This window comes from Corvus moneduloides, chromosome 1 (assembly GCF_009650955.1).
Source record: "Corvus moneduloides isolate bCorMon1 chromosome 1, bCorMon1.pri, whole genome shotgun sequence".
NCBI classification, from domain to species: Eukaryota; Metazoa; Chordata; class Aves; order Passeriformes; family Corvidae; genus Corvus; species Corvus moneduloides.
In genome coordinates, this window is record NC_045476.1 from 135465219 (window position 1) to 135490038 (window position 24820).

The 24820-nt window shown below is 41.0% G+C and overlaps 2 protein-coding genes across 3 annotated transcripts; both read right to left on the reverse strand.

The window, feature by feature from the left end:
* Nucleotides 1-4017: 4017 nt before the first annotated feature.
* Nucleotides 4018-8057, reverse strand: LOC116453177 (myelin P2 protein-like). Its single transcript, XM_032128339.1, has 4 exons — nucleotides 7880-8057; nucleotides 6249-6421; nucleotides 5878-5979; nucleotides 4018-4272 (listed from the first exon to the last, which is right to left on the reverse strand). The coding sequence occupies exons 1-4, from the start codon at nucleotides 7950-7952 to the stop codon at nucleotides 4222-4224; spliced, it is 399 nt and encodes a 132-aa protein (XP_031984230.1). The 5' UTR covers nucleotides 7953-8057; the 3' UTR covers nucleotides 4018-4221.
* Nucleotides 8058-14291: 6234 nt separating this feature from the next.
* Nucleotides 14292-17706, reverse strand: LOC116453162 (fatty acid-binding protein, adipocyte). Of its 2 annotated transcripts, none has more exons than XM_032128322.1 (4): nucleotides 17534-17698; nucleotides 16131-16303; nucleotides 15810-15911; nucleotides 14292-14520 (listed from the first exon to the last, which is right to left on the reverse strand). In XM_032128322.1, the coding sequence occupies exons 1-4, from the start codon at nucleotides 17604-17606 to the stop codon at nucleotides 14470-14472; spliced, it is 399 nt and encodes a 132-aa protein (XP_031984213.1). In that variant the 5' UTR covers nucleotides 17607-17698; the 3' UTR covers nucleotides 14292-14469. The 2 variants fall into 2 exon arrangements, with proteins under 2 accessions (XP_031984213.1, XP_031984221.1); XM_032128330.1 differs by lacking the exon at nucleotides 14292-14520 and adding an exon at nucleotides 14549-14697 and having other exon boundaries at nucleotides 17534-17706.
* Between the last annotated feature and the right edge of the window lie 7114 nt (nucleotides 17707-24820).

Here is a 24820-nt window from a genome sequence, read left to right on the forward strand (position 1 = left end):
GGGAGTGTGTTCACTTTCAATTGAATTTAAAACACTTTCTTCCTCCCTTATGCTTCTCACAAATAGTATGATTGATACTGGTGATCATATTATAGCAAATATAAAAAAGATCTTTAAATACTTTTATTAATTCTCCACTGAGAACTTGAAAACAAATCCAGATGTAATCCATTCGCCCCACCCTTCCTAATCCCTGAATGATTGCATTTCTTCTAATTTTAGTTTTAAAATTTTTCGTAACATCTGAGGAAAATGTATTTAAATATTGATTTTCGAAAGTTAAAAAGAGCCCACTTTCCTTTGAAAATACTGTACACATGCTGTCTAACACAGCTTTCCCTCTCTGTGGTGTCTTAGGCACTGTATTTTTCTCAATGTTGTTGTGCCCTTTAGTCCAAATAACGTTTTCTCGTGTTTCTCATCTGCAGCATGGCCAATAGCCAACCACAACGTTTTTCATTGAAATGATGAGGATATGCTCTAATTGCCTCCCTAACAAAGACCTTGATTACATCTAAATTCCAGGATTTCTGAAGGCAATTTTTTCTTGGTATCAGCCTATTTGTTTCTGACTGATTACCCCTTCAGTGCTAACCTTTCACTCCTTTGTATCCCAGAAAACAGCAGAACTTCTTTAATCCAAAATGAAAATCAGGCAAGGTAGCAATGTCTTAAAAGGCACAGTTGAGCAATTTATAAACAGCACAGCGTTTATCAGCATAAAAAGTTGCTTCTTGGAAAAAATGTGGTAAGTGATGAGGACTTCTTATGAAGCACAGTTGCTTTAATAACACAGCCCAATGCCCCTCCCCAAATCTGCTATTTCTAGAATTGCCCAGCCACACGTTTGCTGTCCTGTCAAACTGTCCCAGCAGGTGACAAAGCTTCTGTGTAAAACAACAGAAAGTCAGTGCGTTGGGCACCTGGATGTGTGTGAATTCACTTTACAGGAGTACAGTTGCTCCCAAAATGAACTTTGAGGAAATAGTCAAGGGAAGTTCAAAGCTGTAGGAGAGCCTATACTCTCTGTTCCACTCCATGGGAAAAAGACTGGGATGTGAGGTCCAATATTCCAGGTTTAGCTACACATCACCAGGAGATGTTTTCTATCACAAATTGCCAAATTCTGCTCAGTCCAAGGGAACAGCTTTGATAGATGGAGTCCAGATGCAGCTTTTATGTGATTTCAGTGCTCCCTATGGGAGCACTGGGGCTGAGAGGGGCTCTTGCCATGACAGCTTGCTTCTCCTTCCCCAGAAGATGTCAGAGGGGGCAGAGGCAGGGAATACTGCCAGACCTGCTGCAACTGGAGGATGAATACCCCATGCAGGCGATTTCCATTGTCTCAGGAGATGCAGGCAAAACAGAGGTGTGACAGAGCCCTAGAAAACTTACAGAAATACTGACTGATGGGAGAGGAGTCCAAGTGTGGTACTCTAAAATCAGCCAGGATTTCATTGCCTGGGATGGGTGCCAGACCAAGCTGTTTACTTTAAATAATGCTATTTATACACCAGCATCAGACTGCCAATATTTCTAGGCTAAGTCCATACACAAGCTAGGAAAATAGCAAATGGACTTGTTTGTCAATGTGAAAGTACAGTTCAAGACACAGACATTGTACCTCAGCATAGATGTCCATTCCAGAAGTATCTGGCCTGTATAAAATGTTTAAGAAAGATGAAAAACTAACTTACAGTAAGACATGAAGAAGATTATGAGACTAAAAAATTTGTATTCCCCCTAAATTCTCCTGGAGACCCCAAGAACAGCTTTACAGACAGCAGTATCCCAAAGTGCTCCACTTCTATGCTGATTTGTACCACCTGCCCTATTGTTTTTGCCTTCAACACTATCAGTGCTGCTGCACTTTTCCTGTTTTGGAAAGTCTCCAGCTCTCATGACATTTTAAAGTGACCTTCGTATAGAGTGAAAGTGCCAAATACTAGGCTCCTAAGCAGCATATCTGCATTTACTTAGGGACTTAAAACCCCAAAGCTGTCATTATTTTAATTCCAAATCTCTGGAAAAATAAACACAATTAGAAGTTTCTTGAGAAGAGGAAGAGAGAGATGGGTTATGTCACAGAAATGGAGACGTAAATAAATAAATGAAGACTAGGTGAGCAGTCCTTTGTTTTTATTCTTTGTTTCCAGATCTGGAAAAACTATAGTTTGTACTGAAGTAAATGTTTATTTCCTTTGCCTAAGGAAATAAAAAGCTGAATACTAATATTCTATTGGAGAGGAGATTTTGCATCTAAGCTATAAGAAGAATTTACAGGTTGCATCAGGAAAAGCCAAGGAAATACAGAGCTTGTTTGCAGCAGTCTCTTCTCCCTTGCCTGTGGCTCAGGGATGGGAGGTGAGTTCTGCTTAAAAGGCTCTGGACAAGTTCCAGCTTCCCAGAGCCAGGCTGGGGTGAGTGGGTCCAGCAGCCTCACTGGGACTGTGTTGTACTGCAAGGGAAGGGAATGAAGAAACTGCAGAGCAAAAATCCAGTTTCACAAGTCCATTTCAGGTGGATTCTGAGCTGTAGGAAATGTCTCTTAACTCTGTTAAGAGACTAGGAGAATAATCTGGAGGGCCACGTATAATAAAATTTCACACTGTATGACTATTCTTATGGATTTCTGGTGGAACATCTTCACTTGAAATATGTGATTACATTGTGTTTGCAGCAGATGATACAAGAGGCATCATTCTGCCTCCATTCCTTGTTAGAATCACTGAGGACTTGGAGTCACAGAAACTCTGACACTCACAGTGGTGAGTTTTAGTGATAAGGTTAAAGATGGGGCATTTGTCCCTCCATCTAGGTTAGAGACCAGGATAAATTTTACTTAAAACTGCTGTTTGCCTTCTGGCAGCTGCCTTCAGTTAGACTGCATCTACATAAATTTATATCCAAATCTGGGCCCAGATTCTAGCTTTTCCAGTGGTGGGTAGAGAAGAAAGGTGACCTTTATATCTTTCGTTTGCGTATGATACCCATCTCTTCACTCCCTGCTTGGCTAAACCAGTTTAGATTCTGACATTCAGTATTTGTCTTAACCTTGAGAATTTGTGCTCTTGCCTGTAAAACCAGTAGGCAAAGGTTCATCCCAGCTCTGCAGTTCCTAATGAGCCAAAATAAACACATGCTCCTCTCACAGTTAGTTTAACCCCACAGAGAAGGCAGGGACAGCCCTGTGTGGTGGCATGGAGGCCACGGGATGAAATAATGTGATTAGGTGACTATGGCAGTGATACTGAACACTGGCCAATGGAGGCAAATATTAATAACCTGCCACAGTGCTTTTTGGTTAAATGGATTTCCAGAAGTTTAGGTTTGCTTTTTCTGTTTTTTTCCTTAGATAAAAGCAGCATAAGTGCAGTGGGAGGAATGAACACTTTAGCTACTCAGTTAGGCTTGACAGCAAACTCTACCCAATGCAACTCCTCTGTGTGCTCAATATTAAGCATACGCTTAAATTCTGGGCTGGAAGTAGGATTGATTGCTGAGCACTTTTAAAACAAAGCCCTCTAGCCTTAAGACTTCTGGAGTTCATTCACACCTGCTCCACACTTTGTTTCATGGGTTTATCTGTTCTTTTGGCAGGCAAATATGGAATATATTCCAACTTTTTTTTCCTCCAGTATCTGTTTTCTTCCAAATAAATGCCAGTATATAAATCCTGATACTGAAAAAAGTATAAACTTTTTGGGATGAGTATGAAACAATGATGTGCTAAGACTGTAAGGCTACAATGATATATCATACTGGTAGTAAAGATAATTTTCCCTATAGGAGCTATTCAGCAATAAAATCTTTTGCAGGAAAGGAATATTGAGTCCAGGAGATGATATTTGGGTTAGGGTTAGCAGAAGCAGTGTTAGCCCTCTCTCAGATATGGATTACTTGTGTTTCACCATTTTACTCAGAAATAGTCTGACCTTTTGTACAGACACTATCAACAGAAAAGATAGTGCCAGTCAAGAAAGTAAATGTAAATCATTCATGTGGAGCGAAACACACTATTTTCTGTGTTGAGAAGCTTTTATTGGATCACCACAATATTTTGGATTAGTTACACTATGGCTTTGAAATATCAAATTATGGTGTAGCCATTTTCCCAATAAAAGAAAATAAAATAAAGAAGCACAGTGCATGAGGCTTTGGTCACTGAACTAAGCCGAGTTTTTAGAGCCAGTTCCGGTCCGGAGCAGAGAGGGAACTTCTTCACACTCTTTCATAAACTCTAGTGCAGACAACCCCTTTCATGGCACATTCCTAAGGCATAAAGGAAAATATTAATATAAACCTTTTGCTGACAGCAGTTGTGTCTGCTGCAGTAACCTCTGAAGTCAATGAAAATCCAGATGTCATGTTTTACATCTCTACACGTTTACAGAATGTTTAGAACAAACAGCAAAGATATTTTTATATTGCAAGTAGAGTTGTTTCTGTTTTAACAGCTTTAAACTTAATTAAGTGGCATTTAATGACAAAGAGATTGCAAAATTAAGCTCAGCTTCCACAAACAAATCTACTTTTCTTGGTATTATTGCTGACTTGGCAGAAATATTAGCCCCACCTAGTTTCTATATCATGGCCCACCAACACTTCCAAATTTTCAAAGTAGGGTTTTTTTTTTTTTGCGTAGAAGCAGAAGTAGCCTGGGTATTTCAGAGGTTAGGCTTCTGGCCTAAAAAACTTTGCTCTTCTGAGTCACAAAATATTTCTCTTGACCCTCTCACCCCTGTGGCCTTCAGTGGCTGCTGATGATTCACAGCCAGAGGATGCATGCGACAAAGGCGACAGGATATTAAAAAAATACTTCCTTGGTCTGCAAAAGAGGAGGAGTCCTCCACAACCCTGTATGAGGCAAGGGGCAGACAGCAGGATGCCAACAGAAAAGGGACCTTGCCTCTCTGCTTTATGAAGAGGGTTTAATAATTAGAAAAAACTTACGCAGAAATGCAGCTATGAGGAGATGCAAAAGCAAATCACCCTTCCTACCTAAAGGGAGGCTTCAAGAGAGCTGGAGATGGATTTTTTACAGGGGTGTGTAGTGACAGGACAAGGGCAAATGGCTTCAAACTGAGAGAGGGGAGGTTTGGGTTAGATATTAGGAAGAAATTCTTTACTGTGAGGGTGGTGAGACACTGGAACAGGTTGCCCAGAGAGGTTGTGGATGCCCCATCCCTGGAAGTGTTCAAGGCCAGACTAGATGGGGCTTTGGGTAACCTGGTCCAGTGGAAGGTGTCCCTGTTCGTAGCAGTGGGTTGGAACTGGATGATCTCTAAGGTTCCTTTCAACCCAAACCATTCTATGATTCTACATATGAGAACTCATTACAAAACACAGAACAAGCTAACAGGTAAAGATGTAATGCTGCTGACTCCAAACAAGTTGCCAAAATTAGTTTGACTCCAATCTTTAAAAACTTTAATGAAAAAGTGAAATCTTAATTTTAATAGCAACCCTTACAACTAGGGTCCCTAAAATGTGTTATCTCTCTGACTTGGCCAAGATAGGGAAAAAGAAAGAGCTGTTCCAGGGACAGAAGTACCCTGCTTGTAAACTTTTGTACACAGTTCACAGGTTTCTGTTATTTTTAAACATTATTCCTTTTAAGAACAATAATGTTGAGAGCAGTAACTATGCTGTCAATTTACGGCAGCTCTGCCAAAATAGTCACTTTAAAGACAAGTTGCTGTATGCAACAACATTTATTTCCTTCCAGGTGTTTTCTAAGTTTGGTCCCCTTTTTCTCCCTTTTAATTTATCTCATGATTCAAAAAGTAAGCCAGAATTGATAGTCTGTTTAGACAGAAGCATACTGAAGGCTGTATCCTTCCGACCTTTTTCAGTGTGCAAGGAACGTGAGCTTACCACCACCATCTTCCCATCAACAAGTCTTCTCTTTATTGTGGTCTCTTTGCCATTCCACTTCTGCACTTGCACCAGTGACCCTTTCTCCAAGGTTACAACACTCTGCAAAGTCCAAGAGAAGAGTTTCAATCTGCAGTCTGAGCTTTGCAGATTAGAGTAGTAATTCACTTTATGTTCAGCAAGATATGCACTCTTGGATAATGATAATATAATACTCAGTAACATTATATTCAGCACTATACTGTGTCTTCTTTCAGGGCTTTATTGGAATAGTTTGGAAAACTCAAGGTGCACTGACAGAGTAGGTAAAACTTCTCCTGTTGTTCTTCTAGGAGATGTTCAGACCACTTAGATATCATCAGCCCCCTTACCTTGACTTTCCGGTCATCTGCTGTTGTTTCATCAAACTGATGGCCCAGTTTGAAAGAGATGGTTGTATTTTTGAAGGTGCTTTCAGTTCTGATGGTCACTATGTCCCCTTTCATGCTGATGATCACATCAGGCCTTGCCAAGCCACCTAGTTTCCGGGTAGCTAAGCCCACTCCTAGAAATCAGAAACAAAACAATCACTACATTCTAGAAGCAAGAAACTTCCACGGAAGAATAGGGAAGAATTTCTTCTCGAATTTTTCAGTGCCTGATTGAAGTGAAATGCTAATTCTTTTAGCTGAGACACTACTTAGAGATAGGAATGGTAACGTCAGCATTCAGGGGCTGAGGCAGCCCCAGCTCATAGAGTGCACTTTCAGCAGGAAGTAAAGATATACACATTTAGCTAAGAAGAAACATAGTTTGTTACAAATCTGCATTAATTTCATAGAGAATACGTAGAAAAATTCAGAGGAATAGTCTGGTTCTCATAAAAAATTGTAAAAATCCTTTTAAAAAACCCTTGGCAAATCTTTTGTTAATGGCTGCAAGGAAGAAACTGGACACTGAATTGCCAGTGTGCTGGTGTTTGTTCATTAAAACATACTGAAGACTGGGTAATTCCTAAGTTGCTATTAGCATCCCTGAAGAATCCTTGCATCTAAACCTCAGTGAAAAGTACAAGTATGAAATATAAAAAATGTTGAGGTATGAGACTTGAGAGCTGCAAAGAGCTTCCAGGAAAATCCCATACCAAAAGCCTTTTGTACTGTCTAGTCCTTTCCAGTGCAGTTCATTGTCTGCAGGTTGTGAGGCTTGGAGCAAGTAGGAATGAAGCCACTGGCGATGTATCACTGCTTTATAAAAGCAGAAAGGGGATAGCTGTAGTTAGTGCCTTTGTTAGTGCTATGCCATGCTCAGATGAAAAGATCTGTAAGAAAGGGTATAAAGTTATGTGCAAAGTATAACACTATCTGCAGTAATTATTCCATACCATACAATTCTGTTCAGATGTTCAGAAAAATATCTGCAGCTGGACTTTCCTCCCACATTCACCCTGGCTAATTAATTAACTGCAATTCTTTTGTTATTCAGTCTAACACTTCAAATAAAGGAAATCAGTGAATCATTTATATAGCAAAAGCAATACAGTAGCTGACTGTCTGTGCACTTGGCATATAGGAATGAAGCCAGCATTAAAATGAAAAACAGTGCTTAATTTATTACATTCCTGGAATTCTTCAGTAACAGACAGATTCATTCATAGTATTTAGACATCTGAAACTACAGTGTCATGAGACATCAGCTCCATTATATATTGTAAATTATCATAAGTCACAAGTTAATAGTGCAATCAAGAGGAACATAAAAAAATCTGCATCTCCATAGATTACTCTCATGAGAGAAAAACAAGTTAGATCAGTTCAGATCAGTTAGACAGAAGTAAATTTATAACAGTAATTCATCACCTACCTTTTCCAATTTAGATGCTAAAGAAAAGAAATTAAATTATGCTAGAAGAGTAGTTAAGTGCTTTTTGGACAAAAAGAAGGCACCATCTGTGAACAAAACCTTCCCAAGGGAAACTTACTAACAAAAAAAAAAACCCAACCAAACCCAGAATATTTCTCACCCAATTCTTTCATATAGTCATCAAAATTTTCGCTGGAGACAAGTTTCCAGGTTCCCACAAATCGGTTACACATCGTACAGGCTTTGTGAGGCGCTGGTCCTGCAGAGAGAGGCAGTGGCCACAAAAGCTCTTGGTGGCAGTCAGAGAGATTGTGTGCCCAACTCAGATTCAGTGGTGTCCCTTTAAAGAGGTCCGGTCCCTCTGGCGATTGGGATGGCCAATAGGGGAGGCAGTACCAGGACGAGACAATGTGCACCTTGTCCAAGGCAGCCGTGCCAGTGCCAGGGCTCTGGGTGATGCCTGCCTTGGCTTCCTCCCCTGAATGCACCAGTGCACAAGGGGCACATGGGGATGGGGACAGAACACTGCCACTGCACCCGTAGAGCGGTCAGGGCACACTGCAGTGGGGTGTCAGCAACACAGAGACAAGTACAGGAGCACTGCATCCCTGTGAAACCCAGCTCCGACTGTCCTCCCAGTGTTATTCTCCTGCTGTCACCATATAGAACAGAAATCCATAACAAGCATCTTGTCCAAATGCCTGACTAATCCAGGGCTGGCCTAAAGTTACAGCATGTTAAGCCATTGTCCAAATGCCTCTTAAACACTGACAGGCCTGGGGCTTTGACCACCTCTCTAGGAATCCTCTTTCAGTGTATGACCACTCTCTCACTTAAAGTGCTTCCTAATGACAAATCTGAACCTCCCCTGACACAGCTGTGAACCATTCCCACACATCTTACCCCTGGATACCACGGAGGAGAGATCGGCACCTTCCTCTCCACTTCCCCTTCTCAGGAAGCTGTAGAGTGCTACCACTACTGTCACCTGTGTGTTAGTCAGATAAACCAAAGCCATATGGATTTTGTGAAGGAACTGTCAAGATGATGTACAAAGTGGTTTCTGTTTTTTTATTTTTTTAATTTTATAATCCATCCTGGAAAGAGTCTGTATTTCTTATCATTTAAAGGCAGAACTGAATTATATTGTTCTGTTGTTTCCCTTTGAATCAGAGAAATGATTCCAAGCTGTGGGTGCTTCCCTGCACATATCCCAGACAGGATCACAAAAAGAAGAAGCAGCCAATATGCACTGGCTCACTTTTACAACCGGGCATATTCAGAAAATCAGTGCATCAGTGGAGATCAGCTCTTGTTCTTGACTGGTGGATGGCATGAGAAGTGGCTGAGTCATTAAAGTGCTTATTCTTAGTACAAAGTCACTCAGTGAGAGGCAAGCAGCTTTGCAGACTTGGAAGGAGGGCATATTATATTCTCTTTTGTCTTTCTGCACATGGATAGTTGGTCTGCCATTAGGTAAAGGGAAGACTTAAGCCAGCACAATCATATAAGGCATTGATTCGAATGTGTCCTATTGCTGTCAGATTTCCTCAGGTTTCCCTGCTCCCATGGAGAGATGCTACGATCTCCTTGGACCCTCTTCTTGCTTGTACTGGGGAGCCTTGAACTGGGCCCAGCATTCAGCTGTGGCCTGATCAGTGCTGAATAGAGAGGAAGGACAATCTCCCTCAACCTCCAACACTCCTAATGCAGCCCAGGACATCACTCACCCTTTACTGCCGATGCATATTCCTGGGTCATATTCAGCTTGGTGTACACCGGGACCTCCAGAACATTTTCTGCCAAGCCAAAATTGAAAGAATGAAAAATCTGAGTTTTCAACATTCAAAACCAGTTTGGTTTTTTTTTTAAATCCACATTTAGAATTATTGTCTTATGGTTAGTAAAAAACAGGCACAAAAACCAAATCCATAAACCACATGTGTATGTGACAGGCAGGAATTTAAAGCATTGTAATTCAAGACACTTCAAACTATTTGAAACTATTTAGTGCAAGACCACATCTGATGTAGTTCTGTCCTTTCCCTTCTTAAACCATCTTCCTGGAGGAAATTGTTGCTTGGTACATGTAAAGATTAGAGACTTCTTTCTGACTTGGGTGAACAATGTTTGCCTTTTTTGTATGATTGTAATTTCTGGGTTGTGACAACCCAGATCTACCTTTTAAGGGCAGAGACACTGGGATTTTATGTTGTGGGACCAAATTTCTTATGTTTAGAGTTGAAAGAATGAGATGGAAATGGTGGTGTGCCAAGGAGGGTGAGGTCTGGGTCCTGACTTGAAAGCTGTCATAAAGAAGAAGGGGAACACCCAGAAACATGTAAATAATAGAGTCTGAGGAGTGAAATTATTGCAGTCTTTGGTTTACATGGTGGTTGTGGAAAATAAGAAGGTCTTCAGTCACATATTTTGGTGGCATATGCAAAATGTTTTTAAACCCCTCTCAACAGGGGAAGCTGAACGGAACTTCCCTTGCTGCCCAGGTTTCACTGACAGTTCAGTGAGGGGAGCAAAAGTCTGAGTCACTGACAATAAAAATAAGGCAAAGAACTCTTTCTCCCCCACAGTAGGAAGCAGATGCTGGATCTGTAACACGTAAGTAAATGTCAGTCTTTGAAGGTGTTGTCCACACAAAACTCTTCTAAAGCAGACATGCATAATATCACATTTTGTGTAAAGAATAGCTAGCTCTTTTATCCCATCTCTGGAAATGAGAAAACTACTCCTAAATGAAACTATCCATTGTTTCTCGAGAAATAATATGAAAATATTCTACCGTTGCTCCTCAGGCATTCTTTGTTCTTTTATTTAATTGTCTTATCCACATAAAGGCACTTTAACAAGACAAGGCTGCTGCCTTTGGGAAATAAAAGATGATTGGGATGTTGTAAAATCAGACCCAAAGAAATTCAAGACGAGCAAATTAGTCAGAATAGAACAGCTACATTGCAGTACCAGTAACCTTAAGAACAAAAGTAACAGAGAATTATTTATTCAGACAAAACCCCAGTCTTAAGCAGTCTCAAACAATGTTGACATTGCTGCCATCTATCTCTTTGTCACTAAGAAAAATCAGTACTTTCATTTAAAGGACTTACAGTTTAGGAAAAACAAGAGCAGGGAATTATATACCAGTAGAAATAATTGTGGAAACCAATCTTTTCTTCAAGTTTAAAGAGGAAAAATGTCAAGGATTGTGAGTACACATGATAAAGGAGAACCTTGGTTCCCTTTTTTTGCTTATGGTTGATTAAAAATGGGATTTTAAAGCATTGAACTTGGAGACTGTGAAGCAGCACAAGAGATAAAGTTAAAACTTGATAAAAATAGAGAACTAAAAATTCAGAGACTATTTAGAAATAAAGATACTATTTAAAGAAATACAGAAAGTAAATTTATGTGAATTTCTTTAAAGGAAATATTATCTGGGCAAATTAAGGGCCAAAAAAAGTCTAAATAGATTCCCAGGAGAGCAATTAAGAGAACAGAAATAGAAGGGGAGGACAGAGGTCCAAGAGGGACTTGCTGTGAGGACACCAAGGATGTTTTAGCATTGACTCTATGAAACTGAAGGATCAACTCTGAACATGGGGCCAGCAGCCTCCCTTTTCCCAGTAGCTACATTGGAGGGTGCAAATATCTTCTTATCTCCTTAGCTGGAACATCCTACAAGACCAGAGTGGGACAGCTGGGATGGGGAAATGAGTCCAGACTGCACCGCACACACGGTCAGGACGCAAAAGTCCTTCAAGTTCTTTCAAGTGGAAATAAATAGTTAAAAGAAAAAAAGAAAAACAACTGAAAGGTCAATCCTCAGAATAAGCCTTTCTTCATCTTTCTCCTGAACTGCTAAAAATCTGGATGTGAGTCTCCTTTCCCTCTTGTCATCCAAGAAACCTGTAAAGGCTAGTGAGTGAATATGGTAAGGGGCAGAGATCTCCTCCTCTCAGCATTCAAGGCGCCTGCTGCGATAAGTCTGCTGCCCACGGGTTTGTAGGGATTTAGTGAGATCCTTCTTTGGCAGAAAGGAGTGCTTTGGGGTGGTTACTGATTTTTGGAGAATAGTTCAGCATGACAGAAGAGAGAGACCTGTGCTGCTCTGCAGGTAAGGACAAGACACTGATCTGGTTTTAGCCCTTAGAAATGTGTGCTCTCACCTCCATGCAGGTCTGACAGCACACACCTTTTCTTGACAGAGAGGAATCACCTCCACTTATTCAAGCAGTCACTAGACTGCTGCCTTTTTTAGACAATAAATTTTGGCTTTTTCAGAGAACAAAATCCAAACGTGTTCATATTCTAAGAAAAGTATCGCTAATACTTCATTATAGTGCTGTCCCTGTTTAAGTTTATAGACAGAATATCACTTTATTGAAATTTTCAAAAATTGGAGTTTTAAGTGTCTTGATTCATTCACAAAGTCATTCATGAGGTACCAAAATAAATGGTGATGCTTTTAGAAGAGATTACCCTTTTCTGAAATACTAGGCTGTGAATGTTACAGCTGTAACTGTTGGCTGCATTAAGAATGCAGGTTTTCTGGAAAATAAAATCTGCTAGGTGAATATCAGAATATTGGGAATTTTACCTCCGGCAGAGTATTCCCAAATCTGTGGATGATAGAATATATTTAACAATGGGCTGATATTTAATGTCTATATGTAGTTTATTTAAGTGAATGTTTCTGCTTCTTACAACCATCACTATCATGTATATTTTCTACCACTAAACTGTAGTTGTATCCTAACTTTCATAAATAATTTTGGTTTTGTTAAGTGCTCCGTAGATTTAGGACTGATGCCTTAGGTTTTAACTTTTATATTTTTCAAATTCTGTACTGCTTAGTGTGTAACTCTGAAGTTTCTTGTAGCCTGTTAATTTCTGCTCACTTGTGCTAGGCAGACAGAACAAAGCCTCTCTGGGCCTGCTCTTCAAGGACACCCAGACCATCCTAGGCCCAAAAAGTATAAACCAAAAGGCCTCTAAAGGGGGGCAAGTGGAGGGGGATTACATCATTAAATTGAAGCTTTAATTGGAGAATTAACCCTGATATGCAAATGAACCAAACTTATAAAGGTGTGAAGAACTCGTGACCTGTTGTCCATCTTGGGGCCCATCTTGGCAGTAGCCTCTGGCTCCCCTGGGGGTACCTTTGGAGGCCTTTCAAATAAATACCTACTTTTATTCCCTTACTCCTGTCTAGTCTCTGTTTCTAGGAGGCCTCTTAAGGAATCTGTACTGCATATATGGGGTGCTCTGAAGCATTCTTCCTTCCCATATCCAACTGCTGTTCTCTAACTTGGTGAGATTTCATAAGCAATGAAGCCAAGGTTAAAACACAGGAGCTGTTCATGGCTTTTTTAACATTTTCTGCAGAATTTACTGGTAGTCTTTGGAATCACTTTTAAATGACTCCTCAGCTCCTGTCAAATGTAAAAGTCCTTCCATTTCCGTCTCTGGTTGTATAAAAAGTGCAAAAACTTGGGAACAATCTGAGTTATGCAGAGGAAAGTTCAAGTGTGTGAGAGGTCTCTGCTGTTTGCAGCAGGGACTCAGCATCATCACCTCTGACAGCTGACTTCAGGAATGTCAGGAATATGTGGAATTTGGTTCCACAGATCTTAATTGCTCAAGATATGGTCATTTCCCCATTTAGTAGTTAAGGCACACATTTTTATACTTATTGTCCAGGTTTTCCCTAGAAATCTTGATATTTTTTTGTCTTCAATTTAAGCCCTCCCAGATGTAGAAATCATGGCTTCTGTAGATGCAAAGTTTTGAAATAGGAGACCAGGACTATGGACAGTAGAAGACAGTAGTTCAAAAACAAGCAGAGTTGAAAAACATGGTGTCCAAAGGGCTTTGCATCTGGAAAGGCTCATGTTCCCAAGACTGATCAAGCCTAAGGAGTTAATAGAAAATGCATGTAGGTAATAAAGAAGGTTGTACCCATAGCAAAATCGTACTGGCTTTTAGTAAACCTGAATATTTTTTAAGCTATGATTCTTAATTCAAGGTATTTTGCCTATCTAGGACAAAATGAGATGTTCAAGACAGGCACATTGACAAAATAATCACAGATGAAAGTTACAGCTGCTATAATTTCACCCTTGAGGTGGAAAAGGACAGGATCAAGCTGCTTCAAATGGTCCCTGGGTTTAAAATTGTCTGCATTTGTGCACAGAGGAGGTGCTTGGTACCCTGCTCATGTTTGGAAGCCAACACCAGGCATCCACAGATCATCCTCCTCCCTGCCCCAGGAACAACAACCTCTGCTTGAAGCCAAGAAGAGCAGCCCCATTTTTCCCTTGGCTGTGCCCAGACTCCTTGCAGGGGCTAGCCCACACGCAGCCCTCACCAGAGGATGTTTTTGTGTTCAGGTGTACATCTGCCACTGTCACACAAGTGCCACGCACTGGGTTGCCTCTGAGGGAGATGGGTCACGTTGGCTGAGTGTGGTACTGGCTCCACACAGTGCTTTCCTGCACAGCACCCCTTCCCACACTGCATCCCCCCCAAGCCCCATTCTGACAAACTCCAGCATAAGCACATGTTGTATAAAGCAGAACATTTTATTGAACAACAAATGAGACTAAGTGCGTGTATCTGCTTTGGGATATATCTGAAAAAAGTACAGTTCTCTTTAAAACAGATTTGTGGAGCTTTTCTCCTTTGGTTAAGTTGTTTTAGTCCAGCTTTAAGCATTAGTCCCGTGTGAAGGTGGCTTCTTCATGCTTTTTCATAAACTCTTTTGCAGGAAACATTATTCATGGTGCATTCCTGGAAAGAAAAGATAATTCCATCAGCTTTTATCTCTCACTAAATGTTTCTTAGTCAGAAGGTAGAGAATTACTTATCTATTGGGAACCAGTTTAAGAAAAATTTGCATTTCTCCTCCTCTAAAGCCAATTGCCAAAAGAGTGAAACTCAAGTTTTGAGAGCTTCAGCAACAGAAGTCTGAAAAACAAGCACAGGAGTGAAAGAATTTTCAAGAACTGCTCCAGCGACCCCCAGGAGATTCCTAAACTTTTCTTAAAAATCTTTAATGAAGGCTCCTAGGACTTCTGTGGAGGCTGACTAGACCCGGGACTTGGGCTATAACCTTTTCTTCTTTCACCTTTTGCAGCTGTGTCTTGTCTTCTTCACACACGTGTGCACAAAACATGCACACACAGAGAGCTTTCAGACTTGGAGCTGCTAGTGTCAGCCTCTGCATGTTAGGCTCTGTCCTCATCTATTTTTCTGTTAGATCAAACTCTGTTTTGTTCAATTTTTCTTAATGAAATTGTTATTAAAAACTATTTCTATTTATTCTCCTCTGGTCTCTATCCAAAGAAATTTAAATATTGAATTTATGGACACATTATTTTTCCCTAGGGGAGGGGAGAACTCTTCAGGAATTTTGTGTGTGTGTATTGTTTTGCAGCATGTAGGAATCTCAGCTGCCTTTTATGAACATTTAGTCCTGTCCCAGATTCTTCAAAGTGTGTTTTCTAAAACTGTAAAGCAGAGCTGGGAAGCCCCAGACTGTAGGTGGGCCTTACTGGCACCAAGTCAAGCACAATAGTCTCTGACCAGATAAAACCAACCAACAGAGCTTGGACACGTTTCCTTGCTCTAACACCATATTATTAACACAGTTGTTGGTGATGCATAGCAGGATTCCCACAGATGGCTGTTAAGCCTCTGCTGAAGATGAACAGGAGTATTCCGCATCAGCCTAGAGTGGATGTATTTAATGTGAGCTTTGCTAATGCTTCCTCTATACTGTTCAGGACTCAGAGATTCACATATATAAAAGTTTCCCTCATAGGGATGTTGGGTTTTTCTTCCTACACTTTCCTAACCATGTCTTGCTATGGAGAAGAGGCACTTCCGTACCATTCCGTAAGTTTATCAGCTTTTCAGTTTAAACTTACACTCTAGACTCAATCAGAGAGATTTCTCACCAAGTGAACAGAGCCCTTTCAGATGCTTTCCCTCCCTGTGTTTGAACCCAAAGTCATACATCAGCCAAACATGAATTCTGCACGCTGAATTCAGTGATTAAGTAACAAAAATTAACTTACCACCACCAGGTTCCCATCCACCACTTTTCTCTTTATGATAGTCTCTTTTCCATCCCACTTCTGCACCTGGTTCAGCACACCGTTGTCTAGGGTTATGACATTCTACCAAAGCAAAAAAACAAAGTGTGTCTGTTTCATCAGGGTGCTCTGGTCTGAGGAGAAGGCTCTCCAGGTCCAAACAGCACTAAGCACAAAGCACCCAGAGCACTCTTACCTGGGGAGGCAGCATTTCTGCACTGGATGTAAAAATCACAACTCTACCCTGCTGCTCACACATCCCTTTTGAGAGATGTATTTGCAAAATGCCATTTCTGGACTCACCTTTGTTTTTCTGTCATCTGCTGTGGTCTCGTCAAACTCTTCACCCAGCTTGAAAGAGACCTCTGTATTTTTGAAGGTACTTTCTGTTTTGATGGTTATCACATCACCATTGATGCTGATAGTTACGTTAGGCTTGGCCACACCAGCCATCTTCCTGGTAGCAAACCCCACACCTGTAAATAAGATAGGGCACTATGAAATTTTTATCTTTCCTCAATCCTTTGCTCTTATACATTGGAAAAAACCCTCTCAGTGCTTTTTCCCCTATTGCTTTCTGAGTGTTATTAACTCTATGTTACAGAGATTCTTTTATAAAATCTCACTTGGTACTGCTATGGACCAAGCTGGGTGGGTTGATGTAAGGAAATTCTCTACCCTCTCATTGTCAAAATAGTAAAAGCAATATTTTGAAGACTGAAATTATTTTAATGCCAGATATTTGCACATAGACTTCAGAATAATTTTCATAGCTTGTACTCTAACTTGTATGCTTATTGTGTCTAAATGTAAATAAGCATAAATATATGACAATTTCTGAGCCACAAAAACAACAAAACAAACAAACAAGGAAAAAAAAGCAAGCACTTTTAATATTTACAAGTGGGTAGGTTGAATATAATGAAATGATTAAGAAAGAGCTGGCAATGGTTATGTCCTGAGTAAATCTGGAGTAAAGATTAAGAGTGCAAGAGTCTCATTCCTTGAAATCATAGTAAGTATTTTACCCCTAAACTGCAAATAACCCCCCAGCTTTTTAGCATGTACTAATTGAATCTGTGCAAGTTACCCCCTGCTTCCTCCACACTAACAGAATGTTGAACCCTTTTAAATCCCAATTTTAATTCTAAGTGAGAAGTCTACACCCTTAGAGAAAAGCATTAGACATCAAATCTTTGCAAGTATCTGCATGAATCCATGCAATTGTCTTTGTTAATATTCACTGGAGGCAGCTACAGAGTTTCATTCAATATAATAGCTGTGGCAATTAACTGGTGTCCTAATCCAGTAGCATTTTAAAGTTGTTTAGGTGTGTTGCTTATAGACATAAGGAAACTTGCTGCTTTCTAGCATCACACTGATTTGCATGTCCAAGGATAAAAGCTAATTCACACTAAATATTGCAGTGATGTGTTTTACTTCCATTTGTAACACTACTAATAAGGCATGCCTAGACTTGGCTTACCTGAAATTATTCATATCTATCAAAGTTTTTCCTCTTTACAGGAATTTAACACCACTAATTGAAACAGACGAGTTCTCCAGTTTAAGACCACCTGATCAAAATAGTGGATTCAACCCCCCTTGATAAACAGCACAGCCAGAAAAAGCAAGTAAAGGCTAAAGTTCAAAATTGGCATTCCTTCCCTGTTCCAGATACAAGAAGTTGAAATAACAATTCTCACCCAGTTCCTTCATATAGTCCTCAAAGTTTTCACTAGAAAGGAGCTTCCAGGTGCCCACAAACTGGTCACACATTTTGTCAGGCTAGAAAGATGTCTTCCACAGGTTCAAACAGAAATGCAGAACAGGAGAATATTATGAGCTCCAGGAGAAGAGTACTTATCTTTAAAAAGGAGCTGTGGCCACATGATGCTCTGGAATGACCAATGAAGAGGGAGTCCCAGTGCCCAGTGGTTTTCTTCCTCCCCTGCCCCTCCTTTGCCAGTAGGTCATAGTGCTATTATTCATATGCCCTTACTAGCACAAAGATCACTGTCGTGTTTTTATTTAATTATTTTTGTCATTCAAGAACACTTTACCTTAAAGGCAAATAATTAAATCAAATTACCTTTCAGAATGAAAAAGTAGGCTTGAGCTCAACCCTCAGAGAAAAATTAATGTTCTCTCCCATACTCTTTCATTTCAGTCCATTATATCAAATGCACACAGCTCAATTCCTAGACTTTCCTATTCAAAAGGCTCATTGGGATCATTTAGCTTGCTTTCAGCACCCCTGCTTTCAGAAATTTCCTCTAGAGAAATACAGAATTACAGGAAGAAGTGGATTTGGAGCACAAAGTGAATGCTGGATTTATAGAAGGCTAAAGCAATAAAATTGCTTCCTTGATTGGGGTCTCCTTGTCCTTGCACCACCTGAATCAATCGAAGAATAGGTCTGTAATACACTTTTATGTAATGTAGAGGGGATATAGGGTTCTGTGAGAAGAAAAATAACAAAACAGAGGATTTCTCTCCCTTTTACGCCCATGCTTTCTGAAGAATTATGTCCCAATGACTAGCATTTTGAGTAATTATGGCATAAAGCTAGGCTCTAGTATCGACTCAGCAAAGGTCCCTGGACACTTAATTTCTTCTCTCTTTGTGCTGTTAAGGCATCAATTTGTTTGAGTCAAGTTGTGTACAGGCCTGACATAACGGGTCCATCTTGACTGATCTTCTAAGCCCTGTCATACTTCAGTTCACAAAAAACAATCAGAAAGCAGTTGAGCAAGTTCTTAGACCTTCCTTTGTCTGTAATGTGCTATTCCAATGGCAAAAAGCAGCTAATAAGAGCATAGTCCAGCCCCTGCAATTCTCTTTATGTGGATTTCCAGGAATTACTCTGCTGGTTGCTAGGCATCAAGTATTGTGGACCATGTATTTTTCTACTTGATGTCTTTGTAAGTAACAATGCTATAGAAGAGTTATTTATATAGGATTGCAAGATCTTAGGGATATTTGTACGGCAAGGGAAGTGAGGAGGTCTCCAGTGCATCCTTCCACTCAGGCAGGGTCACCTCTGAGCCCATATCAGGCTGCTTAGAGCTGTGCCCTTTCGTGGATCAGAAAACTCCAAGGATGGAGCCAGCACAGTTTCCCTGGGCAGCACACACCCTGCCCAGCTGTGCCAAGGGGGAAAGGGTCTCCTTATCTTCTCTCCGAACCTCTCTACTTTCAGCTTTCATTCATAATTTCTCATCTCCTCACCAGTCACTGTCTGGCTCCAACTCCTTGGCCACTTTCCCACAGGTATGGAGGGCTGTTTGTAAGCACTCCCAAAGCTCAGCCAGGATGAACCACTTCAGTCTCACAGCCTCTTCTCACAGGGCAAGTGCTCCAGACCCCTAAGGATCCTGTGGATCCTCTGTTGAATGCACTCCAAAACTGGATGGTACTCTGGATACAGCCTAATGAGTGCTGAGATAAGGGGAATAATCACTTCCATCAACCTACTGGCTGTACTTCTGAAAATACAGCCCAGGACGCAGGTCTCAGCTCATTGCCCACCAGGACCCTGAGGGCCTTTTCTGCAGGGCTTCTCCCTAGGCAGTGTGTCCCCAGCCTGGATTGCTCTGAGAGCTGAGTATGTTTGTACATTTATAATTAGTTACCCCCTTGTGCCTTTAAGATGTAAGTCTATGGGGACTAAAATAGCTAATCTTAGATTTGGCCTATTCTTTTCAAAATTTTTCTTGCATATTCACTGACTTTGGCTTCATCTCAAAATAAATAAAACTATATTCTAATTATGAAGTGGCTGGTGCCTTTTCTGGTTGGTTTTCTCAGAGTGTCACATGTTCAAGTGTTCTTTAAAAGGAAATTCTGAGGGTCCCTCAAGTTTGTGTCATTATCTTGAGGTATTTTTACTTCAGATTATTGGCTTGAGAAACTCTGTACTGTGTGTCAGCAGATGGTAGGAACATAGGAACTCAAATCCAGCAATTAAATAATGACAACTGAAAGTACCAGGTGAGAATTGCTGCAGTGGCCCAGAAAGAAAGGCTGCGACATGGATGAAATCAGTTCCTGTTCATACTTTTCTTGCTTTTTGGGAACTATTCTGTGTGTGGCTTACTACAACCAGCATTCATTTCTTTGGAGGGGAAACAGGGCTTTTATATTCAAAACTACCGTCTGGGAGAGGCAATTGGCCTTCCTTTGGTGTTAACAGCTGTCTGCAATGCTTGTGATACTGGAAGAGTTTTTGGGGAGAGTCAAAGCACCTTTCCATGCAAATCAACTTGGAGCAGACAAGTGCACCCTCCCCAGGCAGTCAGTTACTTGCACTTACTTAAAGTGAGTCTGAGCTATTTGTAGATATCTTGTGAACATGATGACTCAAGAATAGAAGAAGAAAGTCAGCTTGTGGCTTGACTTGCATGTTTAATTCAAAGCAAGCAGCTATCTGGGAGCGCACTTATGCACACTTTTCTCTGCTGGAAAGTATCCTACCAATGGTATCCTTTCCCTCAGGAGAGACCTCCAGTAACAAGAGATAAACCTGTGGCACTGATGTCATCTAATACAAATCATGCCTGCTCTCTGGGGCAAATGTATACAGCCTGCTGATAAAGACTGGAGTTTTTAATGGCCATGAAGAAATCAGTGAGGCTTCTGAGCCTGGAAGTTTAAGCAAGTGATTCATGTCATTTGCAGAAGTGTCTTGACAGCAAGAGCTGGGCAATCTGGCTAAACAGGCCTGTGGTTATTGACACTGATGTGACCTAATACCATCAAGCACAAAAGTGTAGAAACCTCCTTCAAAATAACCAGAAATTTTGAAGAAACCACAGCAGGTAAGAGGTAAACCAAGAAAAGGAAGCTGGTGAGGGTCCAGTACAGGAAAAGCTGACAAAGAAAATTCATCTCTTAATCCTGATATGAACTGAGGCAGCTCCAGTCTGCAAATAACAATGATGCACTGTCTGCAACGTGGTCTTGGGGTGCTGTGACATTTGAGGACAGTTCCTGACGCAGGATATGCGGAAGGGATCACGGATCAAAGAATTCTGTGGTTCTATGAAGTGGAATAGCAAAGCAGCAGCTGTGCAGGGGAAATCAGTAGATGGGAAGGTAGCAATGATGGGTTAAATCTTGCTCTGTGAGTCAGACCAAAGGTGGAGATCTACTTGAGATAAACTGCTCTTTACAAAAATAAGCACAACAGTACCCTCCCTTTGGCTCTTTTGGGCTTGCAGGAGCAATGATGCTCTTCCAATAGAGTATGTGAAAAAGAGGATGTTTATTCCTGTAGTGAAGATCTGCCATCTAGGGGACCTTTCAACTGAGCATTGTGCTAAACCTTCCCTGGCACTTCATGTAAACACGGAATTGTCAAAGTAAAAACACATCTTACTCTTGAATGTGGAAACCTAAGTTAACAGTTATGACTTCTTAAATGGAGGCTTCTTTCTCGAGTTCCTCCTTGCCCCGGAAGGGTAGCAGAGTACAACTCCTTCGAGTGTCCTGGCTATCAAACTGGTGACTACCAGTGAGCAGCAGTGTATTGTGCTTACGCACTTGTCTCACTCTTTGAATCAAAAATTGGCATGAAAAGACATCCATGATCAATCCACCCCTGATGACACTGACAATGACTTCTGTTGAACACTCTCTTAAAAGGAGTGTGACCTCTGTATAGGGTTATTACTGGCACAGGTGGCAATATTCATAGTAAGAAGAAATACCTGTTCTTGACAAAGCTATAAAAATGGAGATTTTTCCTCAGGCAGGGAGGGAATCGTGGCTTTGATGCAAGCTTCTTGTTCAGGCACAATAACACCTATTGAGAAGATGGGCTATAACAGGCCTCATGTTAGGAAGGAGGGACCATATCGCACTGTGTGGTACTTCTGCAACTTAGACAAAGCAAAAACCTTTCTTAGTGTTTGTCTGGCTGGGTACCAGACTGGGGCTTTGTTCTAAGGCCCCAGGGTAGCTACAAGAAAGGTGATCTAATGCTGGAGCAGACAGGAACAGGTAAAGGAATGCCATTTCTGCTCATAAAGTTGCTACTTTCATTTCTGATTAACATTTGAAACAGGTGAATTGCCTTGGACTTCTGCTTAGTCAGGAAAAGGTGCAACTAAAGCTTCAGTACTCATAGTGTGAGGCACTGACTTTGCAAAATACTGGCTTCAGTTGGTTTGAAAGTTCAAGAGGCCAATTGGTTTTCCGTGGTATTTTTCTCTCTCTTGGGAAAGGAGATGAGCAGGAGAAACAGCAGGTCCTTTCTCCTGTGCTCAGTCCCCAGCACCAAACTGATGCTCCCTCATTTGTGATTGTGGCTTCAGACCTCACTCAGAACTGAGGGTACTATCGCAAATGGTCACTGTTGAAGGAGTCAGATTCGCCAGCAACAAGAGATCTGCTGTTTCCTTGGGTATTGGCACCACTCTATCCAGCCACACTGCTGGGCTGTGACCTTTGGAGACCTTGGGCTGGTGTGCCCCAGCACCTGATTTTTTACTTTTTGTGATTCTGTGCTCTTTTATTTCCTCCTAAACTTCAGCCCAACCAGTGAGTCTCCACACCCTTAAACAGGTTTCTAATATCTGAAAGAAGGAGCATGAAAATTAAAACATTTAAAAGGTGTTTCTGAAACACTAAGCTAAGTTTGTGGTAAAGCTTTTAACAACAGAAATGAAATCTCGTAACTCTGAGGCATAGTAAGATCAAGCCCCAGACAAAACCCAGTGGTTGACTCCATTAACTTGCAATTAAAATATGCATAACTACATTTTCTGAACTTGCTTTAAAGATGAAGAAAAAATGCAGATATGTCTGGAGGGAACAGCAAGCCTCTGGACCCTTGCCTTCTCCCAAGAGACAGCTGAGATTCTGGCTTTTCTCAGCATATGGCATGGCAATAACATACGCTCTCAAACATCTGTGGCTCATACCAGATGACTGCTAGTCCTGCGGAAAACCTGGACTTCTCATACTCTCCTCTAACATGTATGTCCCTCATTCCTGGAGCAAGGCATTTGGCAGTGTGAATGCTATGAATTGCAGGGAGTGGGCTGGGAGGTGCGTCAGAATATCAGAAAAGTAAGGAAGGAGGAGTATTTGCATATTGGATTTGTTGTTTTATTTCAATGTAATGAGAAGAAATGTAGGTACATTAGCTCCTGCAGGCATGCAGGTGATGGGTTTCCAGAACATAATGTGGACATTTCTGTATAAGAATATTCAAAATGTCAGAGTTCCACCTCATATGTCCCGTACTCAGCAACTGCCATAGTGGGATTAATGATAAATTGAACTTCATGACTTCTGAAGGTTTATATGAGAGAAGATCTTGATTTGCTGGCTATATTGTAGGCACTGCAGGTGCTTCATGTTTCTAACTACCTATGGATCTCCCTGATCTAAAGAACAAGTTTAAGGTTGTCTAAAGTTTCTTATGTTCAAATCTGTCAGATTTCTTTGTACGTATGGTATAAGTCTTGCATCTTGGGCTTCTCCTCTTGAGGGTGTATGATGAAAGTCGGCTTTTTTCTGAGTCCTGCTTTGTCTTGTCCATGGACTTACCTCAGAGCACATTGCAGTTCTTCCCCTCTACCTTCCTCCCACCCCACAAGTAAAAAGGTGTTTTTCTTTTCTTACTTCTTTATCCCTAAATGTCACTCTAAAGTTAGGTATTGCAGCAGAGTTGCAAATGAAGAAAGTAGTATGTTTCCCAAAGCACTTTTGGGTTTCTTCTAGCAATTTGAAGACTTGCTAGAAAACTAGACTTGCTAATACTATTCTGAAAATCCCTTAGTAGTCCTTCCCCAGATGCTCTTCTGAATTATCCCAGACCATCCAGGTGAAACCCTCTCTTGAAGCCTCCATCTGAACAGAGCAATAAGACTGTTGGTCACATCTAGTTTGGGACTGCCCAAGCGGACTCCACCCCAGCTCTGCCTTGTAACTGCAGCTCGTACAACACCACCTGTCTTATTTCCATACATATCTGCATTTAGAAACCTTCCACTCTTTTGTTTGTTTCTTGTTTAACACTTTTTATCAAGTTGAGGAAAAAATCTTAAAATAGGGATGAGAGACTAGTGCATATTGGTAATATGTAATATTTTGTAAATTTAAGCTATTCCAATCAGTGGTTGTCCTTCTCTTAACAGCTGCCCTCTTGTGAAGCAAGAGGTCTTCCAGAATGTCACTTGTTTCTAAGACAGCAAAGAAAGAACAAAGTGTAAGAGCAATATTTCAACAAGACTAAAACATTTAAGCTCTGCTGAACCTGCACTCTGGGTAAAATATATATGGATTTGGCAGCCTTGTTTATGTATGCCTCCTTTCTGCATGCTGCAGTTTCTGGCTTCCTATGCTTTCAATCTGACAGCTTGCTCTGAAACTTTCAGTGAACTCCTCCTTCTTTTTGCCAGAAAGCTATCTGTTTTTACAGATGCATTTGGATCACAGCCAAAGACCTAGTGCTCTACGTAAAGGAAAGTAAAAAAAATCCAAGTATGAAATGCCCTTCAGAGTTAAAGTCTTCCAGAGCTCTCTTCCTGCAGCGTGATGAGGAGCTGGTGGGTGTGAAGGCTGGCAGCTCTCTGGCTCTCTACAGCCGATCTCTAATCCTCTGCAGCTGACTGCTGCCCCTGGGCGCTGCCAGCTGGAGGGAGGGAGAAGGAACCAGCAGCTCCTACCCAGCCACTGACCTTGCCTAGGCCAGCGGCCTCTTGCAGCTGCCTTCACTGCCACCTCGCTAGTGGATTTCACTGTCACTGACAATCTTGTTTCATCTCATCTTGTACCAGATATAATGGATTGGGAATCAAAAGGATCTCTGAGGAAAGAAATGCTAAGGTTTTCTAAGCAATCCATTATTCCTGCCCTTCCTGCTCTGGACAGCTGTCTTGCCAGGAACTAGTCAATGTTGTTTGTGTTCGACATGTAAAAAACTCACATCATATCGCCAATAAGGGAGTGTCTGTAAAATGTATTGCTTAATGTAAGGTAGT

Coding starts and splice junctions, on each gene's coding strand:
- LOC116453162 (XM_032128322.1), bottom strand. CDS start 17,606: ATGTGTGACCAGTTTGTGGGCACCTGGAAGCTCCTTTCTAGTGAAAAC. Junction 15,912..16,130: donor CAGATGACAGAAAAACAAAG/GTGAGTCCAGAA, acceptor TTGCTTTGGTAG/AATGTCATAACCCTAGACAA. Junction 14,521..15,809: donor TGGATGGGAACCTGGTGGTG/GTAAGTTAATTT, acceptor TTTTCTTTCCAG/GAATGCACCATGAATAATGT.
- LOC116453177 (XM_032128339.1), bottom strand. CDS start 7,952: ATGTGTAACCGATTTGTGGGAACCTGGAAACTTGTCTCCAGCGAAAAT. Junction 6,422..7,879: donor TGACTATATGAAAGAATTGG/GTGAGAAATATT, acceptor TCTGATTTCTAG/GAGTGGGCTTAGCTACCCGG. Junction 5,980..6,248: donor CAGATGACCGGAAAGTCAAG/GTAAGGGGGCTG, acceptor TGGACTTTGCAG/AGTGTTGTAACCTTGGAGAA.